Genomic DNA, 26,669 nt, shown 5'->3' with positions numbered 1-26,669 from the left:
GAAGTGGGTATGGCTGACCGGCACTAGAACAGCCTCCCCTGGGAAAGCCCTCACTGTTCCTGTCTTGCTGGCTATACCAGCTCTATGTCTCTTCTTTTATTCTAATTTTTTTTTTTTTGAGATAGAGGTTCACTTTGTTGCCCAGCTGGAGTACACTCCGAGTTTCACTCTGTTGCCCAGTGGTGCAATCTCAACTCACTGCAACCTCCGCCTCCCGGGTTTAAGCAGTTCTCACGCCTTAGCCTCCCGAGTAGCTGGGATTACATGCTTGCGCCACCACACCCAGCTATTTTTTGTATTTTTAGTAGAGACAGAGTTTAACCATGTTGGCCAGGCCAGTCTCGAACACCTGGGCTCAAGTGATCCATCCTCCTCGGCCTCCTAAAGTACTGGGATTACAGGCGTTAGCCGCCATGCCCAGCCCTTTTATTATAATTTTTTTGAAAGTTTTTTAGAGGCAGGGTCTTGTTCTGTGGCCCAGGCTGGAGTACAATCATGTCATCATAGCTAACTGCAGCCTTGAACTCCTTGTGGTCAAGGGATCCTCCTGTCCCAGCCTCCTGAGTAGCCAGGACTACAGGCACGAGACACTGCTCCCAGCTATTTAAAAAATTTTTTTGGCCGGGCGCAGTGGCTCACACCTGTAATCTCAGCATTTTGGGAGGCCAAGACAGGTGGATCACGAGGTCAGGAGATCGAGACCATCCTGGTGAACACTATGAAACCCCGTCTCTACTAAAAATACAAAAAAAAAAAAATTAGCCAGGCATGGTGGTGGGTGCCTGTAGTCCCAGCTACTTGGGAGGCTGAGGCAGGAGAATGGCATGAACCGCAGGGGTGAAGCTTGCGGTGAGCCGAGATCACGCCATTGCACTCCAGCCTGGGCAACAGAGTGAGACTCCGTATCAAAAAAAAAAAAAAAAATTTGTAGAGATGGAGTCTCATTATGTTATCCAGGCTGGTCTTCAACTCCTGGCCTCAAGTGATCCTCCTGCCCTGGCCTCCCAAAGCACCGGGACTATAGACACTTGCCATCATGCCCAGCTAATATTTTAAAAAAATGTTTTGTGGAGACAGGGTCTTGCTACGTTTCTCAAACTGATCGCAAACTCCTGGCCTCAAGCAGTGTCCCACCTCGGCCTCCCAAAGTGCTAGGATTGCAGGCGTGAGCCACCACAGCTGGCCAACTTTATGTCCCTTCTTTGCACACTCGGTTTTCCTTTGAGGTCCATTTCTTTGTATCCTTGCATTCTGCTCCTTGGGGCCAGGCTAGCTCTTGGGGACTGCAGTCCCGAGAACATTCCAGAATGGGAAGGACTAGAAGAATGACATGGATTTGAATCTTGACTCTGCTCTGTGGTCTGCAGTCCTGGGCAAGGATCACAGTGGGCCCTTCTTGAGCCTCCATTTTCTCATCTGGAGAATGGGAAGAGCAGTGCTTTCTTGACAGGCTTGTTGCAGGGGTGAAATCTGTGTACTTAGCTTGTGCTGGGCTCCCCCGTCGCATAGTGGCATAGTGGGTGAGCATACGTGTGGGTGACCCACCCCCAGCCACATCAGCCCAGAAAGACTGATTTTTCCAGACCCTGCTTGAACACCTGCACTAGCCCTTAAAGCAGCCCCTTCTTAAATTGCTGAACTGTTCAAAACTGCTAGCTGTCTGAAGCTCCTGCCCCTGGCCTCACAAACCTGCCTGTTCTCTCTGCACCAGGACCACCCTGCAGAGACCTGGCAGGGGTGGCGGCCACCTCTCTCCAGCTGTGCCGTCCCTGCTCTTGCTCAGAGGATGTGCCCCCACCCGCCCCCCAGACCCTGCCTGGCTGTGTCCCATCCCTCCCCGAGACGGGGGCATAGAGGTGAAGATAGCCCGGTGCAGAACAAGACCATCCCCTTCCTTCCTCTGGGTGACTAACCTTGGTTAATGTGGCCTAGGCAGAGAAGAGCCACAGAAAGCCCCAAGAGGGAGCTTGTGAGGGCTGGAAATGAATTGTGCCTGCCCAGTCTAGGCTCCCTTTCTGGAAATCAGAAACCCTGAAAGCAGAGTATAGGGGAAGCCATGAGGCCTGGAGGCGTGATGGGCATACGTACTTCAGGAGGCTGTTTTGCTCTGGCCTGTGCAGACTGCCAGGAGTCTGGCCTGAGGCTGCTGGCATGGACATTTAACCACAGACAGGCTTTCAAGATTGCCTGCTTCCTCTAGCATGGGGCCCGGCCCACTCTGAAGAGGGTGGCTTTGCCATGTGATGTGGCCACCCTCTGGCCACAAGTGGCTAGGCTTATTTCTCTGATTTATCTCATAACTGTGCACAACCCCAGGACCCCTAGGCTCTGGACCCAGCCCTGTCCAAGCTGCCAGCAGCATGCTTTTCCCCTGAGCAGCTGGGCAGGAGAGGCATGGTGTGGGGTCAGGTCCCACACAACTCTGTCTTATACTCACAACCTTGACTTGGTGACTCAACTCTTCCATCCCTGAGTTTGTCATCTGCAGAAGGGAGCAGTCCTAGCTACCTCCCAGCGATGGTGATTGAGTTACAGGTCATGTATTTTAAACACACCCACCACGGCATCTTGTACCTGGCAGGTTTGTGGAGAAGTTGCTGCTGTATAATTCAGACCCGTGTATACTTGTGTTTGCGTATGTATATGTGTGTACATACATGTGTGTTTGCCCCCTCCGTAAGAAGTTGCATGAACACAATGGGCAAGTGTTCGGGCTCCCTGGCCAAGCTGCCCATATGCCCTTGGGGATGGGTGCCACCTTTCCGTGCCTGCAGGGTATTGAGAGCACTGAATGCGTTCCATATACAGCTTAGAACATCACTAGCCATATAGACATTCGCTGTTACTACCATTGTCGTTGTCGATATTGGGGGTGAACAGTGGGTCACTGCTTTCATCTTGTACCCTCACTGGTGCCCAGAACCTCCCCTGGCTAACATTTTTCTTGAGAAAAGTCATTCATTACTTCATAGGCCATAATTAGAGACATCCGTGGCTGAGAGGCCACAGCCCCCCAGCCCTGACTCATTCCCTGGCGAGTCGGGACGTGGCATCCAACAGGTCTGGGCTGAGGGGCTGGGGTTGGACTGTCTGCCTTTCTCACCCATCCCCATGAGCTCCCCAGTCCAGGGAACAGGCCAGTGGAAGGTGTCTGGGTCCAGGTCTCCCTCCACCCTGGGGTCAGGCTCTCCAGCCTGGAGGTGGGTGTCTCGCAGAGAGGGTCCCAACAGCAGGCAGGGTGCAGGGCAGGTGACCCTGGCTTGGGGCACTAGGCTTGTCTGCCCTTCCTGCCTCCAGCTGCTGGGGCTTGTAGATCAGAGAATAACCCAAGACAGCCATTGAAAAGTGCTTTTTAAGAGCCAAGCACTTTCTTAAGGACCTCACTGTACTAATTAGCTCCACTAAGTCTTCACAGTCCTGTGAAGTAGATACACTAATTACCCCCATTTTAGAGGAAGGAACCTGAGGCACAGCATTAATTCCTCCTGTGGTCACACAGCTGGTAAGCAGTAGAGCTAGAATTCCACCCAGGAGCCTGCTTGGCCCCTTGCTTGGCAGAAAGGCTGGGTGGGGCGGGGCAGCAGGAGGAAACTCTTCAAGTTGTGATCTCTATTCCTGCGAGGTGTCCATTGCAACACTGTCCTATAGGGATCTAGCGCTTCACCCAGCCATGTCCCCACATAAAACACCACATACCACTTCCATCACAGGAAAACATGTTTGGAAAACTGGAGAAGGGGGAAGAGCTTGGCGACCTTTCAGTGACCAAAGCTTGGAGTCCCCAGTCTGGGAAAGGAGGGCTCACTGTGCCTTAGCACGTGATGGGCTCTGGGGCAGAGTGTGGATGCATCCACATGCAGCTCCAGGCCCTTACGTGCTCTCTGGCCCTGTCCTTGGCCTGTCCCACCACCAGGGGCCCATCCTGGACATACAGAACTCATCTCATGGGAAGGAGCAGGCCTCCTGCTCATGGCCATTCCCATCTTTGCTGGAGGCCCGGGCTTTGGGGGACGCTTGGGCAGTTGTCTCCCACCCTCACAGAGCAAGACTCCCCCATGGTGCAGATGGACTGCACACGAGATCAGGTGATCCCCGGGGTGGGGAAGAGTGTGTGGGGTGAGGGTGGCCTTGTGGAGGAAGTGGGGTTAAGCTGAGACCTCGGTGTAAAGATGGCAGACTCAGACAGGTCATATGGCCCTGGGATAGAGGCTTCCAGCCAGGATTGGAGTCCCTTGTACCACCTCTCTGACGGGTGTCTGACCTGCCGCAGCTTGCACACCTCCAGTGACAGAGAACTCACCACCTCCTAAGCAGCCCTAACCACATGAGAGTGTACTTCATCAGGTCGGGTATTGGCAGTCATAGTTCTGCCTGCAGGAGAAATCTCTAGCCTCGGCTTGTCAGCCTGTCAGAGGCTTGATGATGGGGATCACATCATCTCCCCGAGGCTGCTTTCCTCCCGGCTGCACAGCCACAGCTCTTGATAGGAGCATACTGTTATACTGCTTCCTGGCATACTGTTATTTGGCCTTGGCAAATAGAGTCCATCTCACATGCTAGCTGGGATCAGTTGTATGGAGTGCTGTGTTGGAAGGAGGCTGAGGCTTCATCCAAGCTCTTTAGGAGGGAGTCTGTGATCAATTAGCAATGTCTGCCAGGGAGGAGTGGGTAGGGCATGTAGGTGTCCCAGGTCTGCTGTCCCTGCCCTCAGGCTCTGGACTGTCTGTGCAGCCCCCAGACACTGTCTTCTGCTGTGTCTGAGAACTGTGGCGGGCAGCAGGGCTATTTTTGCTCCTGGCTTTTTATTCATGTTAGTGACTGGCTTCTCAGCCACATCATGACATCAGCTCACATTCATCTTATAGTCCACAAAAAATCCCCAAGGCTTTTTCATAAGAACAGCCATCAAACTAGATCTTTACCCCATTTTGATGTTATTTCCAGTGTGTGGATACAGAATTAATTTCAATCATCCCCTTGTCGATGCTCATTTAGGTTATTTCCAGATGTTTATAATCAGAAACAACACTGCTGTGGATATCCTCGTATGTACTGCTGCACACATTGGTCTTATTTCCTTTGCACAAATCTATGGAAAGGGGCTGGGCGGCAGCCACCTAATGCTCATAGAATGTTCCAGAGACTCTGAACTGCCAGGAATATTCAGGGACTTGGAACAGGTGCCTCGGCCCATTCCTTGGTCTGCATGTAGCCCAGGTGTCTGAGAGAGATAATAAATTCAGAGGCGCAGTTAAGGACTCACACTGGTGTGTTCACCAGTCCTGTTCAATGGGCTGGGTTTTTGGGAGAAGCATCCCCAAGGCAGCTACAGTGGGTGGTGAGATGTCGAGTAGCTGAGCTCAAGAGGTCGGGGCAGGGATATAGGAGCCAGTCTGGCTGTTCTCTAACCCAAAAGTCCCACCTAGAGACTCATGTATGCTGGTAAAATGTGACCATCACTTTATAGCCAAGCTCTGTCACTAGGGTATCTGTGTTTCTGCCCTAGAAAGGGAAAGGTTGACATAGGATAGTTCTTCCTGCCCCAGGAAGAAACTGGGTAGAGCTGAGTCCTAATCAGGAAGGTGGGGCTGAGAGCCCAGAGTGTTGCTGTAGAGCAAAACATCTTTACGAGTTCAGCCAGAAAATAGTCAAGCGTCCACATCATTTAAGTTCGATAACTTCCTGTCCTGATTTATACTCCTAGCCGCAGAGTCCTAGAGTGCCCATGGCTGCATGTACTTGTCAATACTGGGTATTTTCACTTAAATTATATTTTTATTTATCGGTTCAGATAAACTCAGAAAAGCCACTTTTTTAGGGTCTAATACTGCACTGCGTAGTTGCTGATTGGGGCCATCAAGAGGTGATGTCCTCTGGCTCAAATGGGTTCATAGCTATGTGGAAAATTCCACACTGTGCTCACTTTTGTCCACGTTTGCTGAAGAATCCTGTGGTGCCACACTGGTTGCAGTAGGATGGCCCAGCCATTTCTTTCTTTTGGGGTGGTTTGAAGTTGGGTTTGATTTTTTTTTTTTTTGGAGTGTGGAAGGGCTGCCACATTGCACAAGCTGATGCTATTCAATAGACTGGACAGGACCCGGTGACAGATTGAATGGGGGCGTTTGAGTCGGGGGAGGGACTAAACTGATGACCCCCAGGACCCTGGCTCCAGGATGGAAGGGAAGACTGTGGGTGACTGTCAGACCTTCCCTTCCTGGAGAGGGAGGCCTGGCCACTCCCAAGCATGTTCTGGACCTGCTGACCCAGGGCAGCCAGGAACCCAGGAGTGCCCAGAGCGGAATCCTGGGCTGCCACAGGCCCAGAAAGTCTGCCCCAGGCCACCACCATTGCAATCCTATCCCCAAAGATACCCTGCCCCGGGGCCCAAAGCCACCCTGAACCACCAGCGCCAGGCACTCCCATCTCCTGCCCATTCTGAGTTCAGTGGCTGCCGCCTGATCTCTTTCCCCAACCCCCTCTGCCCCACACCGCAGCCAACTGGGAACAAAGGCCCCTCTCAAGTTCTTAGGCAGGCCTGGGCCCTCACTCACCCCCAACCATCAGGGAAGGATGCCCTGCTCTGCCTGCTCACAGTGGTTTCAGGCCAGGTTAGAAAGGGCTTGGTGAAGGGTGGAATTCCTTCAGACTTGAGGTGAACATTGCTTCTCCATCCTGGGTCGGGGGCAGCACAGTGAGGGTCCCACACTCCCCTCCCTGACGGTGCCTCCCAGCAGCTCAGCAGCAGCCTGTGGGCCACCAAGGGGCTTCCTGCTTCAGCTCCAGGGACCTGCAGGGAAACTGCTTGTCTGTCTCTGTGCTTCTGTGAACTTAGGGTGATAAGATTGTTTTGAATCCTCCTCTTAGGAGCGGAGGCCTGGCTGCATCTCTTTAAGGACCAGCCGTTGTTCCCTGTGATCTGTGCCTGGAAGCACAGATTTGGCGCCTGACTGAAGTGCTTCCAGTCCGGGGCGTGTGTGATGTGCCCTCGGGCTGCAAAGACGAGGCGAGCCGGAGGGAGGTGCACAGGCCTGGAGCAGAGGTGTGGGCTCTGGGGTCAGACAGGAGGGAGGTGCACAGGCCTGGAGCAGAGGTGTGGGCTCTGGGGTCAGACAGGAGGGAGGTGCACAGACCTGGAGCAGAGGCGTGAGCTCTGGGGTCAGACAGTGTGGGATGGGCTTCCCGGCGAGGCCAACGCTCCCCTGCGACCTGAGGCTCTGGGGCCTGAAGTCTGAGACGGGGACTCATTTGCTCCTTTGTACAGTTGATTAGGTTGGTGAGTGTTTATTGCGAGTCCCTGCTCAAAGCTTTAGCAATAGAATGGGAGGATTTTCAGATCTGCCTGTTCTCCCCCTCGCCCCCTACCAAGGCACACACACCAGGTCCAAAGGAGGCTGCTGTGGGTGGGGGCTGTAGGGGAGGGGGTTGGGAGACTCTCATGATGTGGAGAATCTCGAAGGGTGGTGTTCCTCAGACGGCTTGCAGGCATTGAGTCCAGCCCACCGTGTTACTGATAGGGAAACTGGGACCTTGAAGGGAGGGGCAGCCTGCCCTGATTCTCAATCTGACGAGGGCAGAGCCACAGAGGGCCCTGGGACCCCCTCCTCATTCAGGCTTTTCCTCAGGAAGACGCCTCTGTCATGGCCCAGCTCCTGGGGAGTAGGGTGGGCATCCCCTGCCTGACCCCGGAGGCCAGAGCCAGAAGTCATGTCCTAATCTGCAGGCTGGAAAGCAGGTGCCAAGATCTGCAGCCCAGCCCTGGCTCAGGGCAGAATTGGCAGCAAACGGCCGTCACTCCCTATCACCTGGGCCACTGGTTGTGCCCTCTGCTCCAGGCCGCCTGCTGGGGCCCCCACTCCAGGCTTCACTGGAGCCAGACACAGTCACATTCTGCACTGGGCACTGGGGTCCTGCAGGCCTCGTGAGGAGCAGCAGAGACAGAAGCAGAGCAGAACAGGGGTGGGCCCACTGCCCTGGGTCTGAAGGAGGTCTGAAGGAGGCACCAGGAGGGGGGACTGCAGCTGAGTGGGGTCTGTGTGCCCATCTCTCTGCTGTGCCCATCTAGTGGGACCTCCACCCCGGCCCGTGGGAGCAGAGGGTCTTTCAGGGTCCTTCTAGCCCAGGGTTGAGTGATCTGACAGGGACAGGGCACCTGGCAGGGTGAATGGATGTTGTGTTGGAAACTGTGACATAACTCGCTCCCTTCCCTGCTCGTCCTACACTGAGAAGCCACCTGCAGCGGAAACCAGCATCTGCACACAGTGAAAAGGCTTGCGAGTTCCGAGTCGGGATGAGCTCGTCAGCCCGCCCCGCATGGCCCCACCAGGGGCACTGCTCCCCCATGGTGCTTGGAGACATCAGAGAAATGTGTGCACATTGCAGGGACAGGAGGTGGTGAGGCGGAGGGGACCACCGGGTCTCAGGATCCCACCACTTGGGCTTGAACTCTGACTCACCTACTTCCTACCTGGGTCATCCTGGCACCCCCTGTAGGCCTCAGTCTCCTCACCTGAAAAAGGGGAGTTGATGATTCCTCTTTGTAGACTGCTTTTAAGATTTAGAGAAAATGTATATACAGCAATGTATGAGTTTCCAAATTTGCCGTGACACACACCACACACAGGGGCCTTCGACAACAGACATTTATTGTCACACAATTCTGGAGGCTGGAAGTCGGGGATCAGGGCGTAGGCAGGGTGGGTTCCCCCATGGCCCCTCTCCTTGGCCTGCAGGTGGTCTTCTCCTCCTCGGGTCCTTGCATGCTGCTCCCTCTGTGCGTGTCCGTGGCCTCATCTCTGCCTACAAAGACACCAGTCAGGCTGGATCAGGACACCCCAGTGTCCACAAAGACCCTGTTTCCAAAACACAGTCCCGTGCTGAGGTGGGGGCCAGGGCTTCAACACACAAATGTGGAGGGTATAGTTCACTCACAGCAAACACCAGCACAAGGGCTGGCCCCATGTAGGCATACAGTACAGAATCGCTTTTGTTAATTATTGGGGCTTTTCTTTTTTTTTTTTTTAGAGACGGAGTCTTGCTCTGTAGCCCAGGCTGGAGTGCAGTGGCGCAATCTTGGCTCACTGCAAGCTCTGCTTCCCGGGTTCATGCTATTCTCCTGCCTCAGCCTCCTGAGTAGCTGGGACTACAGGCAACCACCACCACGCCTGGCTAATTTTTTGTATTTTTTAGTAGAGACGGGGTTTTGCCGTGTTAGCCAGGATGGTCTCGATTTCCTGACCTCGTGATCTGCCCTCCTCGGCCTCCCAAAGTGCTGGGATTACAGGTGTGAGCCACCGCGCCCGGCCTTTTTTTTAAGTTTAAAATTAGTGGTGTATTTAATGCAGGTGGTAGGAGAAAAGGCGACAGAACTCGCTGAGTCAGTAATTGCTGAGCACCTGCTGTGTGCCAGGCACTGCTCTGGGCTCTGGGGGTGATCAGCGACCCAGTGGCCAAAACTGCTGTCCTCAGGGAGCTGGCATTTGCATGTGGATGATGGACAGTGAGCAAAATCAATGAGGAAGGTATATGGGATGTCAGAGGATGGTGCACTTCACAGAGAAACTGAACCCGAGTGGGTGGGGTGCTGAGTGGAGGGGTTTTGCAGGGTCCTGCCAGCTGCACATGTGGACTCAACCATGGGGTGTGAGAAGAACGGGCATGGGGGCTCCTCCAGGAGTATGGGGTCACGCCCCACGGCCCGGTGTCGTGTTCAGATTTCCCGCTTACCAGAAGCTTCTCACCTCTCTCTCCTCTGCAGCGTCGAGGGCGAGGCCCCCAGCAGTGAGACTGGCACATCCCTGGACAGCCCCTCAGCCTACCCCCAGGGCCCCTTGGTGCCCGGTTCCAGCCTGAGCCCGGATCACTACGAGCACACGTCAGTGGGAGCCTATGGGCTGTACTCGGGGCCGCCGGGGCAACAGCAGCGCACGCGGAGGCCCAAGCTGCAGCACTCGACCTCCATCCTGCGCAAGCAGGCCGAGGAGGAGGCCATCAAGCGCTCACGCTCACTCTCCGAGAGCTATGAGCTCTCCTCGGACCTGCAGGACAAGCAGGTAGGAGAGCACAGCCCCTCAGGCCACACATGCAAGCGCAGGGCAGCTCTGCCCACCATGTGTGCCCCCACCAGGCATGGTGGCAGATCTCTCCCATAGACTTGAGTTGGGGTGCATGTGGGCTAAGGCTGAGGGCTCTGCCCCAGTTCCAGCTCCACCTGTAGCTGCTCTCAGGAGCCTCTTGCCCCAGCTGGCTCTGGCTGGCGTGTATGAAGGACCTGGGTTGTCTGGCGTTCCTTCTGGGGACTTCCAGAGAGTTGTCTTCACATGAGGCCTTTGCCATGGCCCGGGTTCCATGACCCGCATGGCCCAGATCTGGGGGGCCATGATAGGTGTCTGAGCATGAGGCCCAGTGTCATCGGGACACACTGGGTACGTGGCCGGCCACTGAGGTTCTAAAGACCCAGGAGAGGGCTGAGGGAGGGAGGTCCATTGACAGCATAAATATCACAAGCTCTGGAAAGAACCCCATCGGCAGCCAGCCAGGGGAGGCTGCTTGCTCTATTCCTCCTGGCTCACACCTCCCTGCTCCTGTGGGAAATCCCCCCACTGAAGACTGCACTCCTCCCCCAGGGGCCTTGGCCCTTAGAGGTGGCCCAGACCCACAGTGTGCCTAGGGCTGGGCTTGAGGGAGGACAAGAGGTAGCCTCTCAGGGTTGAGCCAGGAGAGGAGAATCCTGGGGTGCAGAGGAAAGAGCGAGGCCCTGAGCGGTCCCTGGGGAGGCCAAGAGCTCTCGCTTCCAAGTCCCTCCAAGTGCAGGTGCACAGTAGGTGTTTGAATGAGGATCTGAGTGACTGAACAGATGGATGAGTGAGGGGGTGAGTGGGCCAGTGCATGGACAAGCCGCTTAGCAGTTTGAGGCTTCAAGAGAACCCGGGCTCCCAGGCAGCAGTTCTGCAAGCTTGCAGGGGCAGGCTGGGGAGGGCTGTCAGACTCTCCCCAGCTCCTGGGCACTGAGCTCTAGACAGCTCCTCCAGATGCCCAGGCAGCTGCCTCTGCCCCTGCTGGCCCCAGGGCCCTTTCCCGTCTTCCCAGACTCCATGCTGCAGAAGCCCCTGGCCTTCACTCCCACCCACACCCATCCTGTGTCCCCGCCCGCCCTCTGCTTGCTCCCAGATCTTCCTGGTTATCCTTTTTCTTTAAAAACAATTTTTGGGTTTTTTTTGTTTGTTTGTGTTTGCTGGGAGTATAGATTCAAGTTGGTCCCCTTTTTGTCCTTTAAGGAGTAGAGTTCTGGGCCTGGTGTGCCCCAACTTCCTAAGGGAGTGGTGCAGATACTGCCTGGGGTTGGGGGTCGTCCACTGTCTTGACAGGGAAGCCCCCATCAGCCCCTTCCTCACCTGGCTGTCAGTGCTGCCTTGCAACTTAGGTCGGACCGACACAGGGCAGAGCAACTTCGGTTCCTTTATCCGTGATGCCCAGATCCAAAGTGGACCACGATTTATAGTAAGAGATGTCTGCAACAGAGCCATTTAAACAGAAAGGAGGAAGGTTGGGACTTAATAGAGGCCTTTGAAGAGAATTATATGCTTACTGTGGGCCTAATAGGACTGCAGCTATTCATTTTCATTCCATGCATATTATCTGAACGCCCACTATGCACCAGACACTGTGTTGGGTGCCCATGACCAAGGCGAGGCCCCTGCTCTTGAGCTCCACTGCGGCACAGGAGCTGGACAGGAGCAAGTTAGCAATGCAGAGGCAGTTGACTTCCAGAAAGTAATGCAAACTCTAGGGATTCTAAACATTGGGGAAAGAAATAGGGCAGCTACGGGAGGCAATAGCATTGGGTAAGGCTAGTTGGGAAGACCTCTCTAAGGAGGCGTTAGAGCTGGCTGTCCCAGGAAGAGGCAACAGCTGATGTAAAGGCTGCCGAGTGTGTGAAATGGAAAGGAAGGCCTGGAAGAGGTACCAAAGAGGTAAGAGGGAGGAGGCGACATCAAGGGCCACTGAGCATTTGATGGTCCACTGAGCTTCCTGGAAAGCTCAGCAAAAGTGGGAATGGGACAGATTGCATGGGAATCACCAGATGAAAAAGTAGGGTGCCCGATTCCACGAGGAGTTTTAAGTCTGGATAACACAGAGTCCATTTTAGTGAAAGGAGCCCAAGGGCTAGTCTCCTGTGCTCTTCTGGCCCCTGACCCACTGTGCCCTCCAGTGGCTTTCTGTCCCTGAAGCAGGAAACTTGAGTGGGTTTCAGGTACTGTCCCTGTGTCATCAAGAAGTGACAGTTCTGCTTTGCTGAAGGGCATTCTTCCCGGTTCCTCTTCTGTACTGCTCAGAAGTTTCCCTTGAAGGGACAAGTGAGGGCCGGATGGGGGAGCCCTGGCCATGGGGTTGACTCCTCTATCCAGGAACCATGTGCCCTGGGGCAGCGGCTTCCCTCCGCTGAGTGTCTTGTCCTTGCTGAGAAGTGGGGTAGTGAAACCCCTCGGGAGAGCAGAAGCTGCTGTGAGGTGGCATGAGGGTATGGGGGTCCCCAGCACACATAGTAGATGAGCACATGTTAGTAGAATCTCATCCACTGAGTCCCGGGAAACTTTTCGACCGGGCCTGGCAATAGTTCCATCCCAGAAAGAAGAATGACCCACGGTAAGTTTGGGGACGAGGAAGAGTAGCCCCAGGTCCATGTGTGTCCCCCTGGGGGAGGAACTGCCAGGGGCTCTGGTGAACAAATGCAGAGCCCATTGCTGCCTTCCTGAAGTCCCTTCGCCCCCAACACACACAGGTTTGGGCAGGAGGTCTCAGGAAAACAGGGTGGCTGCGTGGTCTGCGAGGTCCGGAGCCAGCAGGTGAGAAGGCCCTGCGGGGAGCTCTAGGCCTGAGCTGGAGGTCCTTGTGCTTGTGCCGCCCACAAAGTACAGTGAGGGAAGAAAGGCTTCCTAGATCCCAGCCTTGGGCCTCTTATCGGCCCCGGGGGCTTTCTAAGCTCCACTCACAACCCAAAAAATAGAAACTTTCTGCTTACAGTTGTGGAAGTGAGGTCATTTCTTGGATGGCGTTCAGTAACAGGGCGAGAGAGAAAACAGACTGTGGCCTGGGATTGGAAAAGTCATTTTGATCTGCTCCCCTCAAGCCCCCCCAGCTCTTCTCCTCCACCCAGCCTGCTGGGACCACCCAGAGCCAGGCAGCACGCATGGGCATGCAAGGCCCTGCGTGGCCCTGAGCCAGCCTCCCTGGTGCAGGCCACAGCCTTCGATTTGCTGGACGTCTGTTTGGCATTATTTCAGTTCTGCGCCTGCAGCTGCCTGCTCTCCTTGACAGACCCCTCGCTCCTCGAGGGCAAGGACCTCCATGCCTCCCATTCCACCTCCAGGTGTGATGTGATGCCCAGCATGTAGTGGCATCTGGGACCATACAGGCAGGTGCAACGCTTTGCCTGGCTCCTAGCCCCACATCACATGCCCACGCCACCCCAGCACCCCAAGAGGCCTGGCTTGGCGGAGAAGCCAATTCCTTATCTTGGCCGCAGGAGTGTGTTCTTTGTCCACTCAGGAGCAAGGTGCAGGGAGCGGCCCTCAGGGCCGTCCTTGGTCATGGGTGCCTCAGGAATTCAGGAGGTCTGTGTGTCCCACTGAAGCACCCAGGGTTCACCCCGCCCTCTCCCTGCATGTAGCTCACCCCTCACAGGAACGAGCTGTGTAGGCCAGACGAGCCATCAGGAATGGCGGTGCTCATGAGGGAAAGCCAGCTCCGGAGCCTGAAGGCCTCTTGAGTATGTGTTGAGTCTCTTCTCTGGGCCACAATTTGCCCATCTGTAGAGCAAGGGAGCTTGGGGGCTTTACGAACTGTAAATCCCTTCCCAGAATGCAGCTGAGGGTCTTTCCAGCCCAGCTGCCCCCGTGCTTGGCATGTGCCAGCCCTTGGCCTCTGTCTCCCAGGCTCACCACAGTCATAGGAGGCAAGTCCCAGCACTACCGCATTTAATAGATGAGGAAACCGAGGAACTGCATGGGCTCAGTGCTTACTCTGGGTCACCCAGCTACCAAGGGGCATAGCCTGGATTAGAACTCAGGCACCTGGCCTCAAAGCCTGCTTCTCAGTGCGGCAAACCCCACAGGTCTCCCTGAAGCTCAGTGACCCCTCTGGCCACAAGAGCTGCCTGGTTGATGCTGTGGAAAGGAAATGAGTCCAGAAGCCTGTGGGCCTTGCTGGGATCTTTAGCCTATCTGTTGAACTGTGCATACTTCTTCCAGGGTCTCCAAATGGGTTTCGTTAGATGGCATACCTCAAGATGCACCAGGGCCAGGGGCTTCTGTGACCCAAGACACTGGGGACACTCAACATAGTGTATCTCACTGCCTTTTAAAGTTTCTGAGGCCCTGCATGGTGGCTCACGCCTGTAATCCCAGCACTTTGGGAGGCCGAGGTGGGTGGATCACCTGAGGTCAGGAGTTCAAGACCAGCCTGGCCAACATGGTGAAACCCCATCTCTACTAAAAATACAAAAATTAGCTGGGCGTGGTGGTGGGTGTCTGTAATCCCAGCTACTCGGGAGGTTGAGGCAGGAGGATCGTCTGAACCCAGGAGGCGGAGGTTGCAGTGAACCGAGATTGTGCCATTGCACTCCAGCCTAGGTGACAGAGCGAGACTCTGTCTCAAAAAAAAAAAAAAAAAAAAAAGAGATCTGAGAGAGGAAAAACATGGTTGCACTCATTTTAACTTGGTGCTTCTCTGTCCAGTTTGACCTCGGGACTCATATTTTGCATAAGCCCACCAGCATCCCTCAGCAGTTGCTTTGACCAACTTTGGGACCTTCCCAGGTCGCACAGCCACGTGGCTAGGAAGTGGGAAGGAGTTTGGTAGATGTCGCACTGTGCCTACATGCAGTGCTGTTCTCATTCTCCTCTCCCACCCGCAGGTGGAGATGCTAGAACGAAAGTATGGGGGGCGCCTGGTAACCCGCCATGCGGCCCGCACCATCCAGACGGCGTTTCGCCAGTACCAGATGAACAAGAACTTCGAGCGCTTGCGCAGCTCCATGTCAGAGAACCGCATGTCACGCCGGATTGTGCTGTCCAACATGAGGATGCAGTTCTCCTTTGAGGGGCCTGAGAAAGTGCACAGCTCCTACTTCGAGGGGAAGCAGGTCTCAGTGACTAACGACGGCTCCCAGCTGGGAGCCCTGGTGCCCCCTGAGTGTGGTGACCTCAGCGAGCCGACCACCCTCAAGTCTCCGGCCCCCTCCAGTGACTTTGCGGACGCCATCACCGAGCTGGAGGACGCCTTCTCTAGGCAAGTGAAATCACTGGCCGAGTCCATCGACGATGCCCTCAACTGCCGCAGCCTGCACACTGAGGAGGCACCGGCCCTGGATGCGGCGCGGGCCCGGGACACCGAACCCCAGACAGCCCTGCACGGCATGGACCACCGCAAACTGGACGAGATGACGGCCTCGTACAGTGATGTCACCCTGTACATCGATGAGGAGGAGCTGTCGCCCCCTCTGCCCCTCTCGCAGGCAGGGGACCGGCCGTCCAGCACCGAGTCGGACCTGCGGCTACGGGCTGGGGGCGCAGCCCCAGACTACTGGGCCCTGGCCCACAAAGAGGACAAGGCTGACACGGACACGAGCTGCCGGAGCACGCCGTCGCTGGAGCGGCAGGAGCAGCGGCTGCGGGTGGAGCATCTGCCGCTGCTCACCATCGAGCCACCCAGCGACAGCTCTGTGGACCTTAGTGACCGCTCGGAGCGGGGGTCACTCAAGAGGCAGAGTGCTTACGAGCGCAGCCTTGGCGGGCAGCAGGGCAGTCCCAAGCATGGTCCCCACAGCGGCGCCCCCAAGAGCCTCCCCCGGGAGGAGCCTGAGTTGCGGCCCCGGCCCCCCAGGCCCCTGGACAGCCACTTGGCCATCAATGGCTCAGCCAACCGGCAGAGCAAGTCTGAGTCGGACTACTCAGACGGTGACAATGACAGCATCAACAGCACGTCCAACTCCAACGATACCATCAACTGCAGCTCCGAGTCATCGTCCCGTGACAGCCTGCGGGAGCAGACGCTCAGCAAGCAGACCTACCACAAGGAGGCCCGCAACAGCTGGGACTCGCCTGCCTTTAGCAACGATGTCATCCGCAAGAGGCACTACCGCATCGGCCTGAACCTCTTCAACAAGTGAGTACCATGGGTGACCCCTCAGTGTGGGCAGCTGTGGCTTGCTGGGCCTTGGCGGGTGGGCGTGGCTGCATCCTTCCAAGCACGGAGCTTGAGGTCCAACGTGGCCTATGAGCATAGGAAGCTGCCACACAAGGTCAGTGGCTAGGACGGTGCCAGCCTGTGCGCTGAGGCCTAGCCCCTCCTGGGACTGCTGGTGGGGATGGCAACACACACAGGCTGAGCAGGGGCAGAATGGGAGCTTTCTGTGCTGAAGCAACTTGAGTCCCGGGCCCTTCCGTCCCATCCCCCGCAAGTCCGCCATAGCAAGTGGGGTATGTTGGGCCATGCCTTGCGCAACTTTGGATGTCAGGCCTAGGGGTGATGTGGGACACAAAGGCCTTTGAGCAGGGGTATGACCGGTTGTGTCAGTGGGGGGCAGGGGCAGACAGGCGAGACCCAGGGCTGTGTCTTGTGGGGGATGCAGGCCAGACCTGAGGCCATGTCTGGGGGTAGGAGTGCTCAGGGGCAGTTGCTGGCCAGACCCAGAACTGTGTCCTGGATGGAAGGAACTCAGACAGATGCAGGCCAGACCCAGGGCTGTGTCTGGGGGTCTTGGGGAGATGCATGAGTTGGGTTCATGGAGTAGCTGCTCCCCAAGGGGGTCCTGGAAAGGTGCCATTGACCATCCTGAGAGCAGATCCAAGGAGCGATGGGTATTTAAAGCAGACTATTCTTAGCACAGCCAAAAATAGCAAGAGGAAGGGGAGGAGGGCTGAGCACTTGGCCTGGGGAACGTGCAGGCTCCTGTCCAACCTGAGATTTCTCGTTATTTCCACTCCCTGGGCCACTGGGATTTGGCCTCATCAGATGCTGGCCTGGCACCAACTCCCCTGGGCTGGTGGTTCCTGACACACATCCGGGGAGCCAGGGGCAGACGACAGTTTTCCCAGGAGGTCAAACTAGGGTGATGAATGGCGCAGTGGGACCTGGCCACCTCAAAGCCAGTGCCTGAGCTGGCTCCCTGCTCCGTCTGCCCCCTGTTCTCTCTTCTTCTAGACTGGGGGAGATGGTGCTTTTGAGCCATTCCTGGGACACATGGAAGCACTGTCTTGGGATGTCAGAGAGGCCTGTCTCAGGAAGAGCCTCTGGGGAATGGTGCATTCACTTGGGGCCAGTAAGGGGCAATGGCTTACTGGTTTGCTCAGCTAAGAACAAAGAGTCTTGGACATCTCACATCTACCAGGATGCTCTCTCCTGAGCCTGTGATCTGCCTGTGGCTTGCTGCAGAGTACGGCTGCTCTCACTGCTGCACAGGCCACGGCCGGAGCAATGCACTGGACAGGGGAGGGTTGCATCCTGCTGGCCCACCTGACACAGTCCCTGAAGTCTGTCCCCACTGCTCCTGGGCACAGCCCAGCTCCAGGATCATCTCTCGACCCAGGCCCATGTGCCCTAGAGGGGAGGCTGGGATAACCAGGGGTCCCTGCAGAGTGGACAGGTGGAGGCCAGCAGTGGGGAGACAGGAAACCAGGAAAAACCACCTCCCTCAACCAGCCAGCTTTGGTCTGTGTAGATTCTTTCTTATTCAGTTAACTTTTAATTATCTGTGTAGCACGTGAATACATTCTTCACAGAAAATGCATGCCTTGCAGCTCAGGATAACATCCTCTTGGACTCAGCATGTTGCAGTCTCTCCTTCCAGATTTTTTTCCTGTGCATTTGTGTGCACTTCTAGGAACTCTAGACAGCCATGGTTAAGAACACAGCTCGGGGCTTGCTTGCCTGGCTTTAAATCCTGGCTGTCCCCCATCGTATCTCTATGTCCTTGGGCAGCATAACCCCCCGTCCCACAGTGGCCGCATCTGTGAAATGGGCTGATGCCAGGGGCACCCTCCTCCCAGGGCGGTGAGGGTAAAGCGTTGGTCTGTGTGAAGTGCTGAGAGCAGGACGTGGCACAGGATAGGGCCTTACTATGTATTAGCTGCTACTGTTGGATCCTTGCTGACATCACTCAGGGCGCGGGACTGTGACATTGTCTTATGAGGGTATCGCTGGGCTCTACACACAGGCTGTCTTGCTCCTGTGTGCTGCTGAGTGGTAGTCCCCGCCGTGGCTATAGGTTATTTGGCCAGTTGCTTCTAGCTTTTCATAACTAGCACTAGTGTGACAGTGGTTGTGATCCTTACACACACACCTGGCAGGCCTCTAGATCATATGGCTGGAAGTGGAATTGCTGGGTCTTAGCTAGGCAGGTTTTTAGTTGAAGGAGGAACTGCCCTTTCCCTTCCCTTTCTTTGGCCCTGCGCCTGTGTACCACCTCCACTTCTCTCCCTGCGGGGTGGTATGTCCCGGCCTTTGCCCGGCCTCCAGCACAGCTCTCAGTTCCCACCCCTTCCTAGCAACGAAGCAGTGAGCGTTCCTGGCACAGGCCTCTGTCTGGGGGGACGCCCCCTTTAAGGGAATCATGTACCAAAGTGGGAGAGCCAGCAGCAAGCGGGGAGAAAGAACAGAAACGAAGCCTGAGAAAGTGGTGTAGGTTGGTGGGGAGGGCATCCCAGGGGCTGCCGAGGTCTACCAGGCCTCCAGATGTTCCTCTGGGCATCTGCCGCTTACTCCCAGCTGGCCCAGCTGACAGCCACACAGCTGATCTGGCTGGCGGTGCTGTGGGAGGGCAGGGGTGCAGGAGCCAGAGGCAGGAGGGTTTCAGTCCTGGCTCTGCCACCTATCAGCTGTGGGACCTGGGGCAACTCCCTGAACTCTCTGAGCCTCACTGCCTGCACCTGGAACATGTTTGTGCAGTGGATGGCAGCTGTTGTGGTCAGCGAGGGCTTCTGTGTCCAGAGTGAGTGCCAAGGGAAGGGAGCTTCCAGGGCTGGGCTTTAGGAAGACCCAAACAGGCATTGTGATGGGCCAAGCAGTCAGAAATAACGAGAATAGCTAATCCTTCCATGTGCTGACGGTGCGCCAGGCATGGTTCCCAGGGCCTGTCACGCGCTAACGCACGTTACCCTGTGCAGTGGGTGAGCTGAGTCTCACATAGTTGGTAGACGACTAGGGACGTCACACCCTGGCCACTTGGCTCCTGAACACATCCTCTTAAAATCCATGATGTAGGAACTGCTACCACAGGTATCCCTGGGCTCCCTACCTCCTCACTGGGTGACAGATCTGTAAACTGAGTCCAGGAGGCAGAGCCACACCATTTGTGGGACGCCATGCAGCCCTGCAGCACGTGGAGCTGGGGCAGATGCCCAGCAGGGACCTCACTGAGTCTGTCACCTCCGCATCGGAACCCCCAGCGTCTCCTGCTCCTGTACCTGGTACACGCCGTCGGGGGTACGTGCCTGGCTATGTCCACTTTCTGTCTGTCACATTCCTCCCTGGAATGAGCCCAGGTGACCATGTCACAGGTGAGCCACACCAGACCTCTCCCACCTCTGCAAGAGCATCCTTGGCCCCAGAGCTGCTTCATGATGACACGGGCACCCTCAAAAAGGAGTGAGAAGCTTGTCTCTGAGAAACATGTACGCAGGGCTTGGGTGGCCACCTGGTGTGACAGTGTGGTTGGACTACTTGGCTAAGAGCTTTTCACAGGGGCCTCTGAGGCCCTTCCAGCACAGGGCCCTGTACCTGGAGGCAGCCCCCTTCTGTGGACCTGGCCTCCCCTACACTCGGCGCCCAGCCCCTGGGGCCCAGCAGCCTCGGGTCCCATCCACCTGCTGGAGCTACTGCAGAAGGGAGGCAGGGGATGCTGTCACTGGGATCCTGCAGGGAGCGTGGCTGTTTCACCCTTCCAGCGCCCCCAGGGGGCCATTCCCCTCCACCTGTGGGAACAGGGCTCAGAGAGTACCCCTGATCTGCATGCTCCAGCTCCGTGCTCCTTGTGTTTAACGTGTCTGCTGTCATTGATAAAAATAGCAGTGAGCAGAGCCGGCCTGTGCAGAGCCTGGACCAAGCGCCAGGCCCCATGCCGAACACCTTCCGCCTATTGTCTCACTGATTCGCCACAGCCATCCTGGGAAGCATAGGTGCAGGCAGCGAGGCTGAGAGCCCAGGCCCAAGCTCAAGGCCACACACCAGAAGTGCTGGGCCCAGAGGATGTGCAGTGCTGCTCCCGTAGCCTGTGGTGCTGATGATGGAAAGGATGGGCTCTCTTAGGAGCACTTTGAGCTGGGTCTTTGGAGGTTGGGACCCCTCTCCCCTGTGGCCTGTGGCCCTTGATGCTACCTGCAGCCCAGGATCCCGAGCCCTGGCCTGGGTCTGAGGTGGCTGGTGCTGAGCCTTGGAGAAGAAGACAGTGCCAAGGGAAGCCCTGCAGGTGGTGCTTGCCACACTTCAGAGGGTGATTCTCCTGCCTTCTCTCTGGGATCAATACCAGGGAAGCCACTTGGGTTCACGCTACCAGAAAGTGCGTGTAAAAGTCAGAGCTGGTGGAGCAGGCAGCCTCCGGAGGTGGCGAGCTTGCTGGCCCTGGCAGTGTGGGAAAGGCTGGAACTGGCACCTCTCTGCAGGACCCTAGGTTGCTGCATTGGAAGGGCATTTTCAGGTGTGCAGGGACTCTCCGAATGCTGAAGTTAGTGAGTCTATCCTCACCCCCACAAGCAGTTAACAGTTACCAGGGCTCAGACCTCTGACCACGGAGATCCTCGGGCACTCCAAACCCTGTGTTGGTCTCTGCATTAATCATGGCCTTCTCTGTTGCATGTGACAGGAACTCTATCAAACTGGGTTAAGCAAAGAGGCTTTACTGGTTCATGGACCTGAAAAGTCCCGGGTATTTCTTGGCTCCATCTGGCTTAGGGTTGGCCCTGCCCCTTGCCAGATCCTCCCTGACCCAGGGCAGGAGGGCCATCAGAGAACCCCAGGCCTGTAGTCTGACCTCAAGGCAACCCCAGTAGGAGGAAGAGAGATTCTCCTCCCCTCATCGGCTCCTTCTGGCTCTTGTGCCTCTCCCTGAACCACTTGGGCAAGCAGGATGCAGGGCTCTGACTGGCCTGGAGCAGAGAGTAGAATCTGCCCACTAGGTCTTAGGGCCTGAGCTGGAGGGTAGGCTGGGAAACCTGGGGGCTGAAGCTAGGTGCTTGGGCATCCATCCACTTCCACATCTCTTAGGCATCCTGAACAGTTAAAAAGGACTGGAGCCAAGCACAATGGCACATGCCTGTGGTCCCAGCTGCTTGGGAGGCTGAGGCGGGAGGATCACTTGAAACTAGGAGTTTGAGGCCAGTCTAGACAACATAGTGAGACCTGGGTCTTAGAGAGAGAGAACCCTTTTCTGGATCCCGCACACCCCTGCTGGGAAAATACCAGGGTAAGCACTCAGTGCTTTGCTCCAGCAGGTAGGTGTTCCCCACGTGCAATCCACAGCCTTGCAGCGGCTCTTCCTCAGAGCCTCACACAGCTCACTCTTCCCACCAGCAGCTCAGCTTGCCGCTGAAAGACGATGAGAGATGCGTGTGCAGGAGGTGACTGGTGCAGTCGGTGACTGGTGCAGTCTGTGCTTACCTGTCACACTTGAATCTGAATCGTCATCTGATGTGAGGAAAAGCTGGCTCAGCCAGCTTTACAGGAGGCAGCTAAGGCCAGACCTGGGAGCACACAGCAGGGATGGAGCCAGGAGGCTCCGACTACACTGCCTGCTGGGGCATTTTAGAGGGCAGCAGGGCCGGGGGTACAGAGGTGGGTCAGGTATAGATGGTGAGAATGTTGCAGGCAGCACCTGTTAATGCTGGGTCCTTACAGGGTGGAACCAAGAAGAGCTAAAGAAAGAGTAACGGGTATACACAGAGGGACTGTGGGGATGGGGTGACTGCAGAGTTGGACGGAGTGGATTTTCAGCAGCAGGAAGGGCATCCGGAGGGTAGAGGGAATTTTTAGGGATTTCTGGGGCAGAAGCGTGGATTATAAGTCCTGGCACCCATCATCTTGCTGGGCAACCTGGAGCCAGTTTTTTGACCCTTCTGTGCCCCCATTTTGTTACCTATCAAGGCTTTTGCATTGGCCGTTCCCTCCACCAGGGACCCTCTTCCTGGCTCTCTGCCCAGGCTCAATGCCATCTCGTCAGGGTGGGCTTTCCTGCCCGTCCTCCTGCCCCTTCCAGCTGAAGTCGATGCCGTCCCAGCTTTCTATGGCATCACCCCGGGTGAGTTCTTCTAGCCCAGGCCTCTCCTTCCAGCTGTGAAGCCTCAAATGGTTTCTGAGGCCTGAGGCATGGTACGTTATGAGTACGAACTCATGGATTCTTCACAGTAACCATTGTGTGAACTGCTGTCATCCCCATTATACAGAGACACAGAAAGGCTAAGTTACTCACCCTGGGTCGCCCAGCCAGAAGTGGAGCTGAGACAGAAGTGTGGGCTTCTGACTCTCCCAGCCATGCCCCTGATGCTTGTACTGTAGCATATTTCTGTATTCTTGGACTTTATCTCCGTCTGTATCCCTCTCTAACTAGAAAGCGTGTTTTTTGAGGATGGGGACCATAACTGTGCTAGCATAGCACCTAGCCAGGGTAGGTGCCCAATAAATGTTTGTGGAATGAATGAAGGAGGTGGGTGTCCATAGGGGACCGCACAGCTTCCCCCTTGAAGTGACACAGACCCCTCAGCTCACAGTTCAGTGGCTGAAGCATGTCCTGCAGCCCTCTCCCCAGGGCAGGCGGGAAAGTAAAGCCCTGCCAGGAGAGGAGGTGGTGGGGGTCCAAGGCCACACCAAAGGCCCACCTTCGACCTGTGTGATGCTTGGCAGACCTTGTGGAACTCTGTGAGGCAGGGCACAGGTGGATGGAGAGCTCACCACCCAGCAGGGCCACCAAGGACTGATTGGGGAAGGAAGGGCTTCATTACACGGGCTAGGAGTAGGGGAGGGTAGCAAGGTCCCAATGGCAGGGGATTCCCACCAGTAAATGCCCAGTGCCCTGGCCGTCTGCTGTCAGGGAGGCTGTTGAGGGCCTGTCACTCCTGCAGGGAGCTTTGCGGAGACTCCCAGCCCTACCCTGGAGCCGGCCCTGGCTGTACAGCTGCAGCTCCTCCCTAGTTCCCCTCAGGTCAGCAGCGAGCTCCTCATCACCAGCCTAGGCCCCCTCACTGAGCATCCTCACTTCTGCGGTATGGCCCTTGAGGCCTGCCGGGTGGAATCCATCGCCCGCACTAGGTTCAGGCTAAAAGCTGACGCCATCCTGGACTCACTGCTCCTTGTCCTTCTTGCTCCTACCTCCACTGCCCCCACCTTGGCCACCCCCACCCAGATCCATCAGCAAATATTGACACCTCTGCCCTCAGACTGTGTCCTCAACCCGGCCCCCTCCCACCTCTGCTGCAGCATGGCCAGGTGCCCACAGGAGCCCCTCACTCAGCTGCCAGCTGGGCCCTGGCCCACGATCTCCCCAGCATGGCATCGCTCTTGTGGACTTGGACCCCATCACCACCCTCTTGACCTCACACTGGGGCTTCTCAGCCCACTCGGCAGAAAGCCAGACCCCTCTCCATGGCCTGCTGTACAGTGCAGTCTGCCCACCGCCCCACTACCCCCTTTGCCTTCCCCCAGGGTCCCTGTGCTCAACCCTGGAATAGCCTCTCAGGTCTCCCCACCCACCTCAGCACCTTTGTCCTCACTGTCACCTCTTCCCAGAAAATTGCCTGATACCTCAGTCTCTGTCCCTTGCCCCCTGCACAGACTAGGCCTCTCAGCTGCACCCACAAGGGCCCACGGCCTACTCCTAGCCAGTGTTCACCAAGAGGTGCCTGGCCCAGCAGACACATGGTGCTCACCTAATCCTGAAGAGCCCACATGCCCGCTTCCCACAGCGCCTTCCCCTCTTCCCTCTGTGCTCTGAGCACCTCCAGGGCCGAGGAGCCTTGTCCTGGAAGTCCCTGGATGTGGCACATCCACATCAGAGGGTGGATGGGGGCAAAAAAAGAGCAGCGACAGAAGGCGGGACCCGGCTGGGCCTGGACCTGGTCACTGCAGCGGTGGCCTGGAGGGACCAGACAGCCTGGGTGGAGTTAGAGCATGCACCTGTGTGGGGAAGGGACCAGGCAACAGGGGTGGGGGAGCCCAGCCTGGCTCCCCCACGCACTACCGTGGAGGCCAGGGAGCATAGGCCCAGGGATGCCAGAAGGTCTGATTTTTCAGAAGCCAGAAATCCAGATTTTTTGTGCACTCTTCCAGTTTTTAAATACTGGCAACGAACTAGAATTCTTTTTGTTAACAGTGTGTGGGCCAAAGAAAACCCAACTGTAGGTGAGCCATGGCGACCCCTCACCTGGAAGCTGAGGGAGGGAGAGAAGGGTGTGGGCTGGTGCTGGCATGGAGCAGGATGGTGAGGACCCAGAATCTGCTCTGGCCTTGGCTGTAGAGGCCTGGGGCATTGGAGCAGTTCTTGTTTGGAGACCCCCGAATCATAGCGAGGCATGTGATCTTGTGAACAGTGAAACCCTGGTCCTTCCATCCTGGGTCCCTGGGACAGGTAGGGACCGGGGCCACTCCATTACCACTTCTGTGCCAGGACCAAGCTGGCTGGTGTCTGCTCCCTGCCACACTCCTGGGGACAAGCTTACGGGTGTGGCCATCCTGGGATAAAAATAGCAGGGTCACCTTGCAGCCAGGAGGCTTCCTTTCACTTGCACATGGAAATGCGGTGTCTGCAGGGCACTGCTGTCAGCCGGGAACTGTGCAGGTTATGGGGCAGGTGGACACCGGTTTCATCTCCATCCCCCCCACCCCGGGGACAGAAGAATGCTGACTTCTACCTGCTGGGGCAAGGGGTCAGGCCCGGCCCCCTAATTAGTGGATGACCCGGCCGATTACACCCCAGCACAGGTTCTAGGTGTGCCATGAGGCAAGGGGGCCCAAGCCACACTGGGCTCCTCATGGACTCTTGAGGAAGCACGTGTCCCTGGAGGGTGTCCCCAACCACTTGACAGCCCTCGGTGACTCTGAGGACTCAGTCCAAGGGGACATGGAGCCAGTCTGGCCTGATGGCTCCATACAGCTCCCTGAGTGGCCTGGCAAACTCCACAGAGGACACCCATCCTCCAGGGTCACATGTGGCCATCTTCAAAGCCCTCTCACACCAGCCTGTCTCCTTTTTTTTTTTTTTTTTTTTTTTTTTGACATGGAGTCTTGCTCTGTCACCCAGGCTGGAGTGCAGTGGTACAATCTCGGCTCACCGTAACCTGCGCCTCCCGAGTTCAAATGATTCTCCTGCCTCAGCCTCCTGAGTAGCTGGGATTATAGGTGTGAGATACCACGCCCAGCCAATTTTGGATTTTTAGTAGAGATGGGGTTTCACCATGTTGTCCAGGCTGGTCTGGAACTCCTGACCTCACGTGATCCACCTGCCTCAGCTTCCTGAAGTACTGGAATTACAGGTGTGAGCCACCACTCCTGGCCCAATCTCTCCCTTTGACCACCAGGACCACCCTGCCAGGTCAGCCAAGCAAGAGACCTACCACAAGATGGGCAGGACGTCCGAGGCCCCAAGGGAGAAGGGGCCTGCCAGGGCTCACACGGCCGGAGTGCCACAGGGGGGCAGGGCCTGCTCCCAGGGCTGGTGTGAGCAGCAAGGTCAGTGCCATGTCCCTGCAGCCTGCCTGACCCTACAGACACCTGGCCAGGTGCAGACCTGGTGTGCTCTGGCCTGGCGCTAGGCCCCATCAGCCCACGACACACGTGCCGTGCCCTATGCACATCCCTGCCCAGGCCTGGTTCTGCACACACCTTGGGCACCAAGAAGCTGGAGCCAGTGGAATGACCCATGCTCTGGGGGTCTGGTCTCCAGTGGACACACTCAGCTCTGCACGGCCAGCCCTGCCACTGGTGCTGTGACCTCCAGCTAGAAATGCTGCCTTCCTGCACCTTCATCACCCTCCCATGAATTAGGACTTGGCATAGAAACCTCTTATGGTGCTTACTGAGTGCGTCGTTGCAGGCATCTGACTACTTCCTCAGTGTTTACAGCAGGGGAAGCCAGGACCCCTGGAAGGTTATATGGCTTTTGGGCTCCCGAGTCTGGGCTCCTGAGCACCGCAGGTAACCAGAGTGCTGACCTCCTGGAGTGGGAATTGAGTGAATTAGTGTGCACAGGGTGCCTCAACAGCGGCGGCACAGAGCGATTTCTCCCCGCCGGTGCTGTGGTTGCTGTTATTACCCGTTGGCAGGCGGAGGGTTCCAGTCTGCTCAGAAGTGCAGCCTGGCATGGTGGCTTTCACACTGAGGGGAGCAGGGAGTTGGGCCGGACAGGGAACCCAGTTCTGAATGTGTGTGCGGGAGTTTGGGGCCAGTGCCGGGCAGCCGAGAAGGGGCTGCAGGCAGGGCAGGGGAGTGACGGTCCAGCTCCAGCTCCCACAGAAGCACCCCTGCAGCCAGCCCAGCCCATTCTTTGTACAAGGTCTGGGTGAGTCTAGGTGAAGGTGTTTGTACCAGGTCCCCCACATTTGGGTTTTGGGACAGGGCAGGATGCCTGGAGCCCAGGGTCTTCCAGTGCCAGCCTGGGTTCTTGAGTTCCCACCCAGGCTGGAGATGGAACT

At 56.6% G+C, this 26,669-nt stretch overlaps 1 protein-coding gene across 23 annotated transcripts in view; it reads left to right on the top strand.

Annotated features, from left to right (window-relative positions):
- The window catches only part of IQSEC1 (IQ motif and Sec7 domain ArfGEF 1), a 382,735-nt gene that overhangs the window by 328,491 nt on the left and 27,575 nt on the right, over nucleotides 1–26,669 (top strand). For 21 of the 23 annotated variants that reach the window (XM_054681511.1, XM_054681515.1, XM_024355341.2 and 18 more), the window contains 2 exons: nucleotides 9,755–10,049; nucleotides 14,912–16,161. In XM_054681511.1, coding sequence (XP_054537486.1) covers nucleotides 9,755–10,049; nucleotides 14,912–16,161 — 1,545 coding nt within the window. Of the gene's footprint in view, nucleotides 1–6,864; nucleotides 7,040–9,754; nucleotides 10,050–14,911; nucleotides 16,162–26,669 lie in introns of those variants that run through there. The other 2 variants (XM_063806624.1, XM_063806619.1) reach the window with 1 other exon arrangement.

This window comes from Pan troglodytes, chromosome 2, assembly GCF_028858775.2.
Source record: "Pan troglodytes isolate AG18354 chromosome 2, NHGRI_mPanTro3-v2.0_pri, whole genome shotgun sequence".
Lineage (NCBI taxonomy): Eukaryota > Metazoa > Chordata > Mammalia > Primates > Hominidae > Pan > Pan troglodytes.
Note: the sequence above shows the minus strand (reverse complement) of the source record. Positions and strands in the feature narration are given on the sequence as shown.